We start from the raw sequence: 18,257 nt of genomic DNA, 5'->3' as shown, positions 1-18,257 counted from the left end.
TGATTCATTTTGATCCAGGAAGTAATAACTTGTCTGCAAGTAAGCAAAGCCCAGCAAATATGAATTATGGAACTCCTGCTTAACAGAGATTTACTTTGTGAAGCACAGCAGCAAGGCGAGAATCTTGAGCGTACAATGTCCATCAAAATCTAAGTTTACACCTGTAACATATGTCATGCTGAACTGAACATTTATCCTAATCTTGCTAAAATACTAACTATTGATTGAAACATGCTGATAATCAGGGTGATTTAGCCATGAAAATGACTGAAAGACAACAGGTACATGCTTGTGTTTGCAAAGCTGATTTGTGTTGATAAATCATAAATGTCCACACTGGACAGAGGTGTTTATTGCTGCTGTATTCCCTATAAAGTCTCCATAATACCCTCCCCCTTCACCCCAATGAAATGGTCAGTCACAAATGTCATGTATATTAATTCTGCTATAAAGACAAGCATATCTTGTGGTCAGACTGCATCAAATACAGTTCTGACCAGGATTTGCTCAGAGAATCCAGGAGGGAAGTTTGAACAACAGTACCATTCAGTCTCTAGTCAGTGCAAAGATGAACACTAACGACATCTGCATTACCTTCAAACTCCCTAATGCAAAGCCTCCATCTGATTAAGCTTATATTTTGCCATCCCAAGAATTTTAAAAAAGTACAGAAACATGTATGATTTTATTTGATGTTGGTGTGGTTCTGATTATGTGGGTCTTTGCATATATGTGTATGGTGATGATATCTGACAATACTAAGTGTATCAACTACTTTTTCTCTTTATAAATGTAATAAATGCTTTAAATGAAAACAGACAAGTTATTTCCTTCTATTCAGATTTGAATTTCCAATCATTCTATATGAAAAGATAGCTTAATTTTGATTGGACATTGTCTATTTTTGGTTACGTGCACTGCCCACCTGCGCCTTGGGACCTCAAAACACACTGAGTCTCAAACTCTCTCCAACTGTCTGAAAATATGGCAGGTATGTGCAAACAAATGGGAGGGTAAGTCAATACTGTAGCACTTTATATGCAATGATTTTTCTTTGTCCATTTAAATTGTTATGTGTCCCCCAACTCTGGAGGGTAAGGGACACAGTGACCTCTATCCATGGTAACCAAGGTCCAACATTGGAATTCAAAGCTCACTTGTGATGATGCACGCATTTATCTTTCAAATATTTCACCAGTTGCAGAAGCACAGTTAATTAATATTAAAATGATTAAAAGACCAAGTAATTTATACAACTAGCCCTGGCAACTGGGTCTCTGCTTCTGGGCCATACCTTTAAGAACTGCTCCTAACTCCACCCACTATTAAAAATATATACAGTCATGGGTTCCTTGACTTACGAGTTTAATTCGTTCCGTGACAGAGCTCGTAACTCAAATTACTTGTATGTCAAATCAATTTTCCCCATTGAAATGAACTGAAATGCCATTAATCCGTTCCAGATCCCCAAAAAACACCGCAATTTTGTTGTTACATGTTTTTAAATAAGAAAAATGTACTTATAAATAACGAATATTGAATAAAAACACAATACAATAGAATGTACTGCAATAAACTGGTTTTATTAAGTATAATGTACAGCATTTACCTTGGAGATCAGATGACTTGAAGATGCTGATGGAGGTGGAGGAGAAAGGCTGAAGTGAAGAACTGAATCTTATTTGCTGATTTTTGCCCTTTTCGCCACGCTTTCCACACTTTCATCTGCAGGGGTTTTCGATAAAAACCTGTCCAATGAGGTCTGTTTCATCCTCCATTTCAGAATGTTTCTGAAATGAGTTGGGCAAGTGTCATTAAATAGCACCGTCGCACGCCCAGTTGCAACTTTTTCTGGGTGCTTCTTTTGAATAAAGTCTGAAAGTTTCTCCCACATTCCCAACATTTCCTTTATCTCACTTGTAAAGATAACCTCCTCCGCGTCACCTATTTCCTGCAAAACCTCCGTGTGCTGCTGCGTCTGAAGCTCCTTTAGTTCCTCTGTTGTCAGTTCCTAGGAGTGCTCCTCAACGAGCTCGTTAATGTCACCTTCATCCATGTCCAGGCCCATGGACTTGCCAAGGGATACAATCTACTCCACCACTGCCGCTTTGGGTTCGAGTCTTTCAAAGTAGGTTTTAGACACAACCTCAGGTCACAGCTTCTTCCACGCAGAGGTCAAGGCCCTCTTTGTAACACCCTGCCAGGCCATACTGATAATTCTGAGGTGATATTATAGTGGTCCTTCCAAAACTCTCAAAGGGTGAGGTTTGTGCTCTCCATCACCTCAAAGCAGTGGCAGAACAGGTGCTTGGTGAAGAGCTTCTTGAAATTAGAAATCACCTGCTGGTCCATGGGCTGCAGGATAGGGGTGGTGTTGGGTGGAAGGTAGAGAACCTTTATAAACTTGAACTCTTCGAGGATGTCATCTTCAAGGTTAGGTGGGTGAGCAGGTACATTGTCCAGGATGAGAAGGGCTTGCAGGGGTAGGTTATTTTCCTTGAGATATGTCTTAACGTCAGGACCAAAGACCAAATTCACCCACTCCACAAAAAACTGCCTGGTGACCCATGCCCTCGGGTTTGCCCTCCACATAACATGCAGTTTTTCTTTCAGAATCTTATGTGACTTAAAGGCTCTGGGGTTTTCCGAATGATAAACGAGCAGCGGCTTAATCTTGCAGTCGCCGCTCGCATTGGCGCACAGTGCGAGGGTTAGCCCATCCTTCATGGGTTTGTGGCCTGGCATCCTCTTCTCCTCTGGACCGCTCTGGTGGCCTAGTGGTTAGAGCATCCGCCTCGGATGCGGGAGGTCGTGGGTTCGATCCCCAGTTGAGTCATACCAAAGACTTACAAAAATGGTACTAACAGCTGCCTCGCTTGGCGCTCAGCATTAAGAGGTTAGTGTTAGGACTGGTGGGCCCGGTGTCAGGATAATGTGACTGGGTGGGACATCATGCCACATGTCTGCGGCATGATGCACCAGTGCTAGACATCACTAAAACTGCCACACTGCAGACATCGTAGTGATATGACTGAAAAATTGTTAAAGCTACGTTAAAAATCAAAATCACACACACTCTTCTCCTCTGCCATTATATAAGTCCTCCTTGGCATCTTCTTCCAGAAGAGTCCTGTCTCGTCACAGTTGAAGACTTGCTGGGGGATGTATCCTTCTACTGCTATAATTCCAGCAAAAGTTTTGAGGTAATCCTCAGCTGTCTTCATTTCCGCGCTCGCTACCTCACCATGCCTAACAACGGAGTGAATGCTGGTCCTTTTTTTAATATTCTCGAACCAGCCCCGACTGGCTTTAAATGGCTCGCCTGATGCCTCGTCCGTCGAAGTGCCTGGGGTCTCATGTGGCAAATCAGTGTAAATAGCTCGTGCCTTCTCGCAGATTATAGCCTCTGTCACAGTATCTGCTGCGAGCTGCTTCTCCATCAACCACACCATCAGCAGCTTCTCCATATTATCATGGATAGATGTCCGCTGTTTATAAATTATTTTAACACCTTTGGCTGGCGTTATAGCCTTTATTGACTCCTTCTGCTTCAGTATGGTGCAGATCGTAGAAGTGCTACGCTCGTACTACTTCACCAAGTCAACTACATGCACACTTTGGTCATGTTTTTTGATTTCTTTTTTTAATTCAATGCACATCATCTGCTTCTTCTTCTCAGCACTGTCCTTCGCACTCACTTTCTTCGGATCCATGGTTGGAAAAACGAAGTTTTGCAAAATAACTGCAAGAACAAATGCGAGCACAACACTGATGCTTCCACTGCGAGCTAACCCCTTAAAGTGAACGAGTGAGACACTGGATGCTGGGCGGATGTTGCGACGTTCACTGTGGCATTCGCTGCGCCAACTAGCAGTGGGGTATCTGAAGCTGGCTCGTAACCCAAATTTTAGTTCTCAACTAAAAGCAAAAATTCGGTCGAGAGATGGCTCGTATCTTGAAAAACTCGTTAGTTGCGACACTTGTAAGTCAAGGAACCACTGTAATTACTTGGCATTACAAGGGGAGTTAACTGATGTACTCAGCATTGATTCCCAGGTCTGTCCTTTTTTTCCCAATGGCCCTACCCCTGGTGTCATGACTGGGAAACTACTGCAATTCCAACCAAGGGCAAAAATGGTGACCAGAAGGGTTCATTCTGACCCATGGATCTGTCAGTATCAGCTACCAAACTTCTTGGGTTTGTTTTCTTTAAAGCCATATGTTTTATTGCTGCTATTAGGTCTGGAAGTATTTCAGGAGAAAATCAAATTTGGGTATCCTCCTTATGAAAAGTTTAAAATTCTAAATATAAATTTAAAATAATTTTGAGCAAAGGCAGTGAATATATGATATGCCATAAAATAATGTGCAATACATGTGATACAATATCAACAATAAATGTTTCAAGCATTTTAACTTGGCGATTCTAGCAATTGTTAGACTCTATCAAACTTGGTAATTCTAGCAACTGTTAGACTCTATCAAACTTCAACATATTTAAGCAATTTAAATGTTGCCAAGTATTTACCAATAAATCTATGCAAATAAATTTATAAACACAAACAAGGTTTTCACAAAAGAATGTTCTTATTGAAGTAAACTTGAGTATTACCAACAAAAACGAATTTTTGCAAATGAATAAAGAAGACTGAAAAGAAATTCTGATCCTTAATTAATTCAAAAGTTTCCTATTTACTCATACATGGTATCAAAGTAGTACAATATTTTAGTTTGGTTACATTAAACCCACTTCAAGGAGTCTTAGGTTAGTTTTGTTTGGTTTCCTTATTTACTATCTTCATATTCATTCACAACATAGTGATATTTCAATTAATATTTAAACCATGAAAAGACCAAATGGGGGCATACAATTCTCACGTATACCATATTGTGCTTTTCTTCTACTCTCTGCTCGCTGGGTTGCTAGCTGAAAGAAAAATGGGAGCAAGTCAACAGGTCAGCTAAATTTTTTATCAAGCAGACACAATAATATTTGCTCTTAGCAAGACAAATTCATCTTACATAAGAAGCAAATCAGATAGTGTGCACTGTACGATACTATTTATCTAGCATCATCAATACAGTATTCTAATTATCTGTACGACATCCTTTACATAACTGATACACTCTAGATGTACACACTTTTCACTGTAAGAAAGCTAAGAAAATTAAATAAACAGATTATTTCCTGCATATAATGTAAGCAGGATAGGGAAAATCTAACCCTCAAAGAATATGATTTCTCTATCCTTCAAACAAACATCATGAAGATTAAATTAATCCCAATTAATTTTATATTAGTTGTAAACAAAGTAATTAAAAACCAACCACATATATTTTTGCCCAGTAGACTGAGACATTAACCCCTCGACCAGAAACAACCTGTGTCAGTTCAAAGTTCTATAAAATATCTGCCCAGCAAGTGGGGTGCCCATAGCTGTAACAAGAAAATGACTGTATGACTGGACTGGAAATCAAGAATACTGTAAATTCATTTTTATTCATAGGTTGCAAATTTTGGTATATTTTGTGTGTTCCTTCAAACCAAAAGCTGACACAACTAATACCAACTTCTGTGACTCTATGTGCAAAGTGTCTAAAAAAAATGACCAAAAAGCAAATCAGCACCAAGAGTAACTGAGATCAATGCGATGCACAAATCATCGAATGATGAAAAACTGAAAAAAGAACATATCCCTGAAGATTCTCATACCTACTGTAATTTCATGTAAATTCACATGCATTAGTACCCAAGAATGTGAGCTTGGAGGAAACAAATTCTGGCTGAAGCTTTACCAACAAAATTTAAGTCTATACACTCAAGCCAAAATTAATTCACTTACTGAATAAAATTTAACTTTCATTTACATTTGACCAATTAAATGTATGATAATCCATACTTACCAGCTGAAAAATGTTAATCAAATGCATGCATGTTTTATGCTTCATGCTTCTCAAACCAAGAATATAATAAAGAAATAATAACAAAACCGGACTACATCAAACATTTGTAGAGGAAAAAGAAAAAGTCCTTAGAATGGTTTGAGGCTTTGTTGCCTGAAAAGAATTTCCAAGCATCCAAAATTAACCATTTGTTCTTTTAAACTTCTGTTTGGTCAAACCATCTTTCACAATCATAAGCAAAACAAGATTTGGAAGATGACCACCAATGTTGCCATATCAGATTTAAAGTTGGCACCATTTTTATTCAGGACCAACTACACATCATAAGAAGTCTTCAGGTGAAAACCCCATGACAGTATGACCATCCATTCACGAGAAGTAGTTGTTGATGTTGTTGGGTTTAACGCCATTTTTCAGCACATGATAGGCTATGCATGGTGGCCAGTATTAATGGTGGAGGAAGAACCCTGGAAAACCCTGGAAAGAACCACCAACCCACGAGAAGCTACTGGCAAGCTTTCTCACATACCCACATTGGCCGAATCCTAGACTCAAACCCACGCAGACAGAGGTGAGATGGCAGTGATCCGTAACAGACAGCGCTTTAGACCACTTGGCCACCTGGGGCCCCACGAGAAGTAGTAATAATTTTTTCAAGGTGGCTTTCATGGTGGCCATATTAGATATAAGATTAGAACCATATTTATTTGGGACCAACAAGATGTCATAAGTCTGTCAGTGAAAACCGCATGCCAATAAGACTATCAACTGAGGAAGCGTAGCAATAAAAAGATTATCAGGATGCCCATCATGGTGAGTATATTGGTTATCAGATCTGCTCAATTTTCATTTAGGATCAACTAGACACTAAATTAAGTCTGCCAGTAAAAATTCCTATCCAGCATGAACAGTGCTGAAAAATGAACATCAAACATAAAATGTAACCCAAGGCAAAATATGTGTCATAATCATCTACTACTGAAATGAAGGAATAGTTGCTTATCAAGATGCATCCCCAAGTTCATGACCCCAAATAGCATAGTATGTATAGGTATTAAAATCTTAAATATGGGTCACAGTGACCTTTTTGGTCTGGGTGTATGCAGGCATGAGATAAATGCAAAAATTTAGCCTAAGTCGGGTAATATGTGAAATATAGGTAACATCGACCATTTTGGTTCAGAGATATATATATATTACTATTTAGTTTAATGATTAAAGCATGATCAACTCCTACCCAAGCCAGTAATGTGTGAAATATAAGTCACAATGATCTACTTATAAGATGCAGGTATACTACTCATCAAGATGCATCCTCTTACAAAGTTTCATGATTCCAGTTATAATAGTATAAAATTATTATACAGGAAATAATAGCCCACTTCGGTCATAAGCTAAATGCAAAAACTTTAAATAAGCAAGGAAATGTGAAATTTAGTTAATAATGGCCTTTTTTTGTTGTACATGTCTTGTTCTAATAGAGACAGAACCTATGTCAGTAAAGCATGAAAAAATGGGTCAGTGACCTACTTTTGTAAGAGGATATAATATTATTAATCAAGATGTATCCCCTCAACAAATTTCAGAAATCTGAGTATAACAATATTTATACATAGTGCTAAAAACCTCTCTGGGTATGAGCTAAATGCAAAAACTTAACCCGAACCAGTGAAATGTGAAATGTAGGTCACAGTGACATTTTCCGTAGTAAGGATATAGTACTATAAGATATGCAAACAATCTTCCAGTTTGCTTATTCTACATGAACGGAGGATGACAAATATAACAGACACAAAATTTAACAAATGTCACTGAAACATGAAATATAGGTCAAAGTGACCTACTTTTGACACTGCAATAAGACACACCAAGTTTCATAAATCTAGGTATGACAGTATTTATACAGTAATACAAATCTTGAGCTAAATGAAAAACAAACTTAACCAAGAAGGTACAGCTGTAAAAAGTTATCCCCAACAGACCCTTTCCCAGACATTTGGTGCCATGAAACCCATGCAAACTGTTGCCTGTGAACTGAGATGAAAGAATGATTCACATTATGTGATGGTGTAAATGCTTTTATCTCTGTTGACACAAATGCCAGGACTAGTTCAATAGCTTACCTCTACTTTATATGGGTGTGTTCAAAATGACCAAGTCAGATTTTAAAGGAGCACCACTGCATAAATGTTCAAAACTTTAACTTTCCTTTCATTTTCTGTTTGACTTGAAATGTCAAAAATGTTTTAAAGTAAGCTTGTATTCAATCTAATAAGGCTGAAAATCGCATTTAAAGACAATCAAACTTCAAAATACAGAGTCTTTCCTCATCAAAGAATTGAGCTGGACTATGCATAATTTGACAACATGACAAATTAAAATGTAATCTACTGCTTACAGGTGTGAGAGTGCATGTTGATACATTCACCTTAATTTATGTGATAATAAAAGACTATAAAAAGAGAGTGCATCTTGATGCATTTACATTAATTTATGTGATAATAAAAGACTACCATTATGTTTAGGGTGAATGTTGATGCATTCACAAAAATTTATGTCATAATAAAAGACTGTAGAGAGTACATGTTGATGCATTCACATTAATTTATGTGATAATAAAAGACTGTAGAGAGTACATGTTGATGCATTCACATTAATTTATGTGATAATAAAAGACTATGCAGAGAGTGCATGTTGATGCACTCACATTAATTTATGTGATAATAAAAGACTATGCAGAGAGTGCATGTTGATGCACTCACATTAATTTATGTGATAATAAAAGACTGTAGAGAGTACATGTTGATGCATTCACATTAATTTATGTGATAATAAAAGACTATGCAGAGAATGCATGTTGATGCACTCACATTAATTTATGTGATAATAAAAGACTGTAGAGAGTGCATGTTGATGCATTCACATTAATTTATGTGATAATAAAAGACTGTAGAGATTGCATGTAGATGCACTCACATTAATTTATGTGATAATAAAGGACTGTAGAGAGTACATGTTGATGCATTCACATTAATTTATGTGATAATAAAAGACTATGCAGAGAATGCATGTTGATGCACTCACATTAATTCATGTGATAATAAAAAACTGTAGAGAGTGCATGTTGATGCATTCACATTAATTTATGTGATAATAAAAGACTGTAGAGATTACATGTTGATGCACTCACATTAATTTATGTGATAATAAAAGACTGTAGAGAGTGCATGTTGATGCATTCACATTAATTTATGTGATAATAAAAGACTAGAGATTGCATCTTGATGCATTCACATTAATTTATGTGATAATAAAAGACTAGAGATTGCATCTTGATGCATTCACATTAATTTATGTGATAATAAAAGACTATGCAGAGAGTGCATGTTGATGCATTCACATTAATTTATGTGATAATAAACAACTAAGTAGAGAGTGCATGTTGATGCATTCACATTAATTTATGTGATAATAAAAGACTGTAGAGATTGCATCTTGATGCATTCACATTAATTTATCTGATAATAAAAGACTATGCAGAGAGTGCATGTTGATGCACTCACATTAATTTATGTGATAATAGAAGACTGTAGAGAGTACATGTTGATGCATTCACATTAATTTATCTGATAATAAAAGACTGTAGAGATTGCATCTTGATGCATTCACATTAATTTATGTGATAATAAAAGACTATGCAGAGAGTGCATGTTGATGCACTCACATTAATTTATGTGATAATAAAAGACTGTAGAGAGTGTATGTTGATGCATTCACATTAATTTATCTAATAATAAAAGACTGTAGAGAGTACATGTTGATGCATTCACATTAATTTATGTGATAATAAAAGACTATGCAGAGAGTGCATGTTGATGCATTCACATTAACTTATGTGATAATAAGACTATGCAGAGAGTGCATGTTGATGCATTCACATTAACTTATGTGATAATAAAAGACTGTAGAGGGTGCATGTTGATGCATTCACATTAATTTATGTGATAACAAAAGACTGTAGAGAGTACATGTTGATGCATTCACATTAATTTATGTGATAATAAAAGACTATGCAGAGAGTGCATGTTGATGCATTCACATTAATTTATGTGATAATAAAAGACTATGCAGAGAGTGCATGTTGATGCATTCACATTAACTTATGTGATAATAAGACTATGCAGAGAGTGCATCTTGATGCATTCACATTAACTTATGTGATAATAAAAGACTGTAGAGGGTGCATGTTGATGCATTCACATTAATTTATATGATAATAAAAGAATCTGAAGGAAGTACATGTTGATGCATTCACATTAATTTATATGATAATAAAAGAATCTGAAGGGAGTGCATGTTGATGCATTCACATTAATTTATGTGATAATAAAAGTCTATGTACTGCTGTCACTGATCACATGAAAAAGTTTTAATGCATAGTAATGTACTCCCTTTGAAGAAATGTGGTTTTTGTATGCAGTTTTACAGCAGTAGATAAAGTAGTTTGTTGTGTGTAATGTGATCATGGGAGTGATCTTAAAGGGTTACTGTTTGAAAGATTCATTATGACACATGTCAATCAACTTTTCCAACGTGTAAAAAAAAAAAGAATCAAAGGGTAAGTCCTTTATTTATTTATAATATGGAACACACATACAAATCCTAAATTCACTCATAGTTTAGTATTAATAAGTGAAGCTGTTTAGAAGTTTTAGATGAAAAAGACAGACAGATGGATCCACAGTAATTGATTGACAAAATAAATCCCATATACATGTACTGCCAAATTAAAGGTATAATATTATAAACTGAAATAATTTGAACACGTCATTACTCTTGAATTCTTTCCAAAAATTGAATAAAGTAAATTATCATGAATTAAACAAAATATACTTTAAAAGAACCAAATATGCTTACTAGATTTTGGATTTAAATAGCAGCTAAAAAAGCCAGTAATCACTATATTAAACATGGTTCAGAGATTTTGTTCTAGGCTGCATTAAACCCAAGGTCTATCCATTTAATTTTCAGAATTAGGGGGTGGAGTGGAATACTTTACTTCCAAAACTACAAATTTCCAGCATTTAGATAGCATGAAAAAAAAAAAAAATCTTGCTCTAATTTGCGGAAAAAGAATTTATTAGAGCCAATTATATTAGCTGAAAAGAATCAACTATCTTGAGGAAATAGTGTTAAAACAAAATCAACTTTGAAAGAAAATCCCAGGTGCCCAATGCCCCATGTCAAATAAAATGGTTGGTCCCTTATTAGACAGTTTCTAGTACTCCATACATGTAGCGACTGTAGACAATATAAAAGATTTATATCTTATTTGTACAGTTTGAATTAAGCTGCCATAATAAGTTTTAAAAATATTAAAACAGGGTTCCACATGGCTGATTCATGTCAAACGTGCTTGTTTGCTATGGAGGCTATAAGAAACAACATTTAATCTAAAGCATCTTGTATTTAACATTTCTTGAAAGTTTGAAAATGTTTAAGTGGTTTTAAAGAAGGTTTAAAACTTGTTTCTCACCTGGCTATCATTGGGACTAAGATATGCATAGTTGTTTCTAAATCGCGACATAATAAATATTTCCTACAATTCGGTGAATAAAATTTTACCAGTTATTTTGTGGGAAGATTTTGTTAACTTGTTGCAATGGAGTTTTCATGGTTGATACGGAAGCTGACAAAAATAGAACTTGCCTAAAAATACTACGGGAATAATCAACCAAATATAGCTATTTACTTTAGATGTCCAAGATCTGTCCAAATAAATATAGTAATGACCAACTCTAATTTCAAATGAGAACTATGAAAGTGGCAAACTTTAGACCCTTGTCTTATATGTTTAAAAGTTTACCAGTGTTCATTGCACTACTTCTATCAGACTGAAAGTTACAAGTAGAATGACTGTTCTGGTGGCCTAAGTGGTAAAAACGTCCACCTCTGATGTGGGAGGTAGTGGGTTGGAACCCAGATGAGTCATATCAAAGACTCATAATAAAATGGCACTAGCAGCTGCCTTGCTTGGGGCCCAGCATTAAGAAGTTAGTGTCAGGGCTGGTCAGCCTGTTGCCAGAAACATGTGACTGGGTTGGACATCATGCTACATGTCTGCAGCATGAGGCCTCAGTGGTGGAATCACTATAAACTGCCACAATGCAGACATTGTAACAATATAACATAATTTTTTTAAAATCTATGCTAAAAATCCATATCACACACATATACACACACATAAACAGAACACTAAATGTAACCTTAATCTGTGACCTCAACTTTCAGGAATAAATAACACACTCTCATTTTGATGTGTACATAAATACAACATCATCCAGCAAATAGGACAGTTGAAGTAAACCTACCAATCAGAATAATTTTTGAAGAATTTGTAAAAAGCCACACAAGTATCAATGCACTCTGATTCCACATTTTCTTCAAGAAGCATGTGGACAGTGTCACTTATACAGTTTTCACACTGGATGATAGCTTGTATAAACATCAAATTCAGTGTTATCCACTGTTACAGTAGTGAGCTACAGGAAAAAAACTGGAATATGAATGACATGACACTGCATATCACCATGCTTCCCATCTATACAGCTAAGGGTATGGCCAGTGGCCAATTTTACAATATGATAAATGTATATGTCTCTTTTCATATCCAGTTTTTCCAGGATGGAGATCTTAACATTTTTCATGTTATCAGCCAGGGTTAAGTTCCAACCACAGGGGCACAACCAGTGGTCTGAACATGTATCTAATTTTTTGTTTCCTCATGTCAATCAAACCTATATAAAGTCAAAGGCTGGGTATCTCAACAGTTCCCAAATGACAACCCAACAACCAGTCTCCTTCCTCAGTGTCTGTATTAGAAATGTGTCTGATTTCTTCTGATGTCCTTCAACCAATATCTGGTAATAAGATGTCATTGGCAAGTCCACAGAGTAAGGGTCATGACACATTGTATTGGATATACTAGTGTCTAGTCTTGTCTCATATCCCATTTATATGGCTATTAACTGGGGATCTCAACAGTGACTCAAACCAACTTTTAGATTTCCACAGATAAAACTTCAAATATTTAAGTTTAAAACAATAAATAACTATCTGAGACATTGGTCCCATCCAAAGAGTCATAATTAAAACTCTGAAACCATTTTTTACGTCTAAAGACTAACCCTAATCGTGTTAAATAGTTTCAAGTCTGTGTCTTTAATGGCATAGGAGAAATACAATACTCAAGGAAGGACACACAGACATGCAGGAAGACATTGATCCCCACCCTTTTAAAAGATGCATGGGAATAAAAGGCATTGTTAATTTTATTTTAATGTGAACATTATGGCTGTCAATGATAATATGAACAAGATTTCAAACACAATCTAAACAGAAAAATCTTTGATTGGTTGACAAAATACACCATTATGAAATAGATCTTCTTGAAATCAGAAACACAAAACAAATTTACATACATGTATAGTTGAACATAATGATACAACTAAAAACCACATACAATACTACATCAGCAAGACTTTAAACTTGTTTAAAAAATATAAACAACAAAAACTCTAGCTGTCAACATTATTTAACATCAACCCTATTAATACAATATTTCTATGGTTCTTAAATTATTCAAAGAATGTAAATTTTCCATTCAATTGTCATGGCTGTAGAAGGAATGTTTGTGAAGTACATAACTGAATGATGACAGGAAACCACAAATAACAACCTAATGCACATTGCAGTTGAATATTACTACTATTTTAATTATTATTATTTATTATTACCAACAGTTTTAAAATTAGACAAAAAAATTTATAAAGTTTGTGTTTTTGTGTGGAACTATCTGCAGGTGATTTCATGGTACATGTCCTTGTGGTAGCCGAGTTCCTCAGAATACTAGGTATTCAAAGTCTACTACATTGTAATTTTGACAAACAAGAAAATGTTATATCTTTCCTTTATTTGATAACTGTATGATACTGAAATGATGGTACAAACTAAATTATCAGTAATTAATCCACCATTTGTATGATGGTTTTGAGATGCCCCTCATTCTTTCATTTCAACTTACTTTGACCCATATTCCACACGATAGTTGTTTGGAAGTGTCTAGCTCCATTGTATCTTTTGTGCAGTCTCCTAGTTTGTATTTCTCCATCTTCTTGATCAAACTAATCCCATTTTCTGTACAGGCAGATATTCCACAAAACATTTCTTCTTCTGGGAAGTACATCTTCACCACTCTTATATATACTTGGAATCATCAGCTTCTACAGTAACATCCATTTGTCTGAATGTGTATTCATTATTCTTCTGCTTTATTTATAGAACTCAAAAATGATGTCATCACTTTTCAAGTCTGGAAGTTTGACAGATTATCTATGCAAATCCAAATGACTGATATGTACTTTATGGGTCAGAAAGTTGTGTTTTTACAAGGCTAATGCTACTTTTGAGTTTTCTGAAATTTTGTATCTTTTTTATAGTATGCAGTAGTGCTCCTTTAAGCATATGGATATAGCAATATTATGACTTCAAATATGAAAGACATAATGTGGGGACATAGTTATATTAAAGAAGTTAACAATCAGATCTGAAAAGGGGGATGGATTCATGTATGCAGCAATGATCAACACTGCTCCTGACAAATGTCCAACAATAATCAATGAAATTTCCTGAACTCTACAGTATATTCAGGCACAAAATATCTCATTTCACTTATTAGTGGACAGACACTGGGCATAGCGTTTAAAGCCCACCAAAGAACTGGTTGATTTTCAGCCACTTGGCCGCATTAACCATTTGCTGTGGCATTAATGCTGAAGAGTTGCAAATTACTTTTAAATTAATTTATCAGTTTTGATGAAAAATATATTTCAACAATGGCCTTGTCAGTGCATGGGTGTGTATGTTGACTGCTTGAGCAAATGTTAGTGGTCTATTTTTTTAAACTGCATTGAGCAACAATTTATACAATGACTGGACTCAAAATTAGTGGTAATCCACTAGCCAAAGGCTATTAAATTTCCTCTCAGACTATTAGTTTTCATATTTTCGGTTGGATAGTAAAGTTTCAATGAGCAAAGTACCATGTATAATTTTGGAAAATCTGAAAAATCAGACTATGTCTCTGAGTTCTTTCTGAACTAATGACATAAATTCCCAAGGTTAAATTACTCCCAAGGCAGCTGCCATGGTGACCATGGCTATTTTCACTTCTAGAAGTTTTAGAGATAAATTATTTTAATAACTGAAATGATAACTTTTTTTGTTATTTATTCTACATTAAATACTTTGTAAGTGCAATTTCAGAAAATAGGCATGCTTGCACTGTGAAACTTTTCTTTGTTTCAGTGACAGGCAAAGTTAATGCACTTTGTACTGTTTATGGAGTTGCATAATTTGGTATGTTCAGTGGAACCCCATTTATATCATATTTTGCTATAACATGATTCAGAAATAGCACATTCAAAGCATGGCTTCTTTAATTTTCACAACCTATTCAATAATATCTACAGATTTTTTTTTTAGCTCTTCTGGATATATTCCAGGAGAGCTCTTGTGATGTCCAATGTCATCCATTGTCTGTCTATCCTATAGAACAAGTTTGTTATCACTACACCTTCTAAACTACTTGGAGGAATGTCATAAAATGTTTCATGTACATTCATCACATAGTCTAGTAAATCAAAATAATATAGCCATGGTGTTTTAGTCAGAATTCTTGTCATGTCTAATCGGTCTTAAATGAAAATGGTGCTGCTTGCATATCCAGCATGGCCACCACTATGACCATCTTGAAAATTTTGTAATAGCTTCTCCTGCTGAATGGATGTTCATATCAAGATTACTTTGTTTACTAAAGGACTTCTTTATCATATCTAGTTGGTCCTAAATGAAAATGGTACCATTCACACATCTACTACAACCACCATGGTTGCCATCTTTAAATTCTTGTTATCAATACTTCTAAATGAATAGTCATATCAGCATGGGGTTTTCAATGAAAGTGACTTTCTTAGTATGTCTAGCTGGTCCTAAATGAAAATGGTGCTGCTCTGACTTCCAGTATGGCAACCACAATGGCCATCTTGAAAATCTTGTCTTGGATACTTCTAGATGGCTGGTCATATTGTCAATGTACTTTCGCCAAACGATTTCTTATGATATTTAGTTGGTCCTAAATGTAAACGGTGCCAGTCTTCTAGAAGTGAAAATAGCCATGCAGAGCTTAGGTAATCTTTTATGAGATGCAATTCAGGAAAAACGTTCTGTGTACTTTCAAACCCAAATTAACCCCATTACTCTGATATAAAGAAATATTTAGTTTCTTTAAACCTCCCGTTTATTTTAGGAGGATTACAAGTGGGGAAGAAAGTGAAACCCTAACTGAACAATTTTGATTCAACTACTAGTAAGAATTATTGCAAATAAGTTAAAGGAATACAAATTATCACAATTATTTTGATGTGTAAGTAATACATAAATATTCAAAGAATAGGCAGTGACAAAAGTGTAAAATGTCTCATATATACAACCAAGGGGTCTTTTTCCTAGGAAAGCTGGAGAAAAAACTGGTGTTGTGGTTGAGTAGCTAAGAAAATAATAAGCTATTTTTTTCTTGTATTCTCATTGCATATCATCCCAACTATAATGAGTCAGGTAACTGGGCTATTTAATGACTGAATCCTTGTTTTACAATCATGTCAACAATCATCACTTGTACTCGAAAACATCTGTGTATTATATCACTGCATATGTTTTGTTGATTAGTCTGGTTCCCAGAGTGGTATTTAAATAGTATACTACCAAGTCAGGAGTCAAAGTAGCTGGGAACCAGACTAACTGTTGAGACACCACCAAACAAGATTCCTTTTTCTCAAAAACTAGCAACATTTAATTCTTGAGACAATCATCTACATTGAAACTCAATTTTTGTATTGTTCTATTAGTACAATATTGAGTTCGTGATTTCATTGAAAGTAATAATGAAACTTCTTATCATCCTTGAGGATATCTCTAAGTGCTAGTTCAGGAATTCTCTGAAAATTGCTTGCCCACAATAATACATATCTGTGAATTCAAGCTCTTCATTTTACAAAGTATTCGTTCCGTTTGGTTGCTTTGCTTAGTCTTTGATCACAGTTATGAATGAGTTGGTTAATTAAAGGTAGGTTATGTTGCATACACAATAACATTAATAACAGTGTTCGATTGATAAACTGAAGTGAGTTAGCCTGACATATGAGTGGGGCTGCTAGATTTTAAATGTGTTACTAAGGATTTGCATGCCTTTTAACTTTTTTTTTTATTTCACCTCCATTATTTGATTCAAAAGACATAATTAGTGTGATAATACATAGAAGGCCAGTTTTTAGTTCAGTGCAACATAAAACAAATACTTCCAGATGTCAGTTATCAAAACACGGTCAGCACTTAATTTGGTTCTCAGAGAAATGCTTGAGGACATAGTTGTTACAGCTGTTATGGTAGATTGACACATTTTACGTTTAAATACACATTGCATTATGATGATTACACTTAAGAAAAACTAAAAGATAGAATTAAAACACAAATTTCACTTGATAAAAATATTTAATTGGTATTTAAATATTAATGTACTGCCTCCACTCGGCGTAAGTGACATTTTCATTGATCAAAATTTCCTTGAATATCTTTAATAACGGCATACTAAGAATGTTGTTTGGAAAGAAAATGTAACCAATTATATGACTTCTTATTAAAAGTTGATAATTTCAAAATGTTTATTAAAATTTCCATGTCACATCTACCATTTTTGGCCATAAAATAAGTGATATATCAATGTTTCAGTTACTAATTTTAATCATGATTTTTTTTCAAGTTCAAGAAATAGGGATCAATATTTTTAATATATTTTCTGGTTTTAAAAAAATGGGATCCATGTCTGACCCCTCATTATAAGTGGGTTCATGAGTTATCCCATCACGAGTTGTCAAGGGTGTGGTGGGAGTTATATTAAATATCCTGATCTGAGTTGTCACAGAAGTCCAGGCAGAGGGAAAAGTAAAGTAATCCCATATCATCTTATAGCCTGTCATTGTCTTGAGCAAGCTGGATGGATTTCCAGTCATGCACCACCAAGAAAACATCCACAGACATGCAAAGAAACACCTTGGTTACCAAGACTAGCACAGACAACATGGAGAAAGACAGGATCAAACTTTTATTTATTCATGCACTGTAGATTTACATTTGTGGGAGTTCAGGTTTCATGCCATTAGTTTTCATATGGCTCTTTCAAGCTGTGTGACTAATGGTAAATTTTGCATGATAAGTGCTAAGGCTCTGCCTGGCAGCAT

General features: G+C 35.1%; 1 protein-coding gene across 1 annotated transcript in view; it reads right to left on the bottom strand.

Moving 5' to 3' along the window:
- LOC149797294 (uncharacterized) overlaps positions 1-18,257 on the bottom strand; it is an 88,567-nt gene that overhangs the window by 51,214 nt on the left and 19,096 nt on the right. Inside the window, exon 4 of the mRNA XM_089962012.1 lies at positions 4,885-4,927. Coding sequence (XP_089818138.1) covers positions 4,885-4,927 — 43 coding nt within the window. The remainder of the gene's footprint in view (positions 1-4,884; positions 4,928-18,257) is intronic.

This window comes from Sinohyriopsis cumingii, chromosome 6 (genome assembly GCF_028554795.1).
Source record: "Sinohyriopsis cumingii isolate HCF-2022 chromosome 6, ASM2855479v2, whole genome shotgun sequence".
Classification (NCBI taxonomy): domain Eukaryota; kingdom Metazoa; phylum Mollusca; class Bivalvia; order Unionida; family Unionidae; genus Sinohyriopsis; species Sinohyriopsis cumingii.
This window is presented reverse-complemented; position numbering and strand designations above follow the sequence as displayed.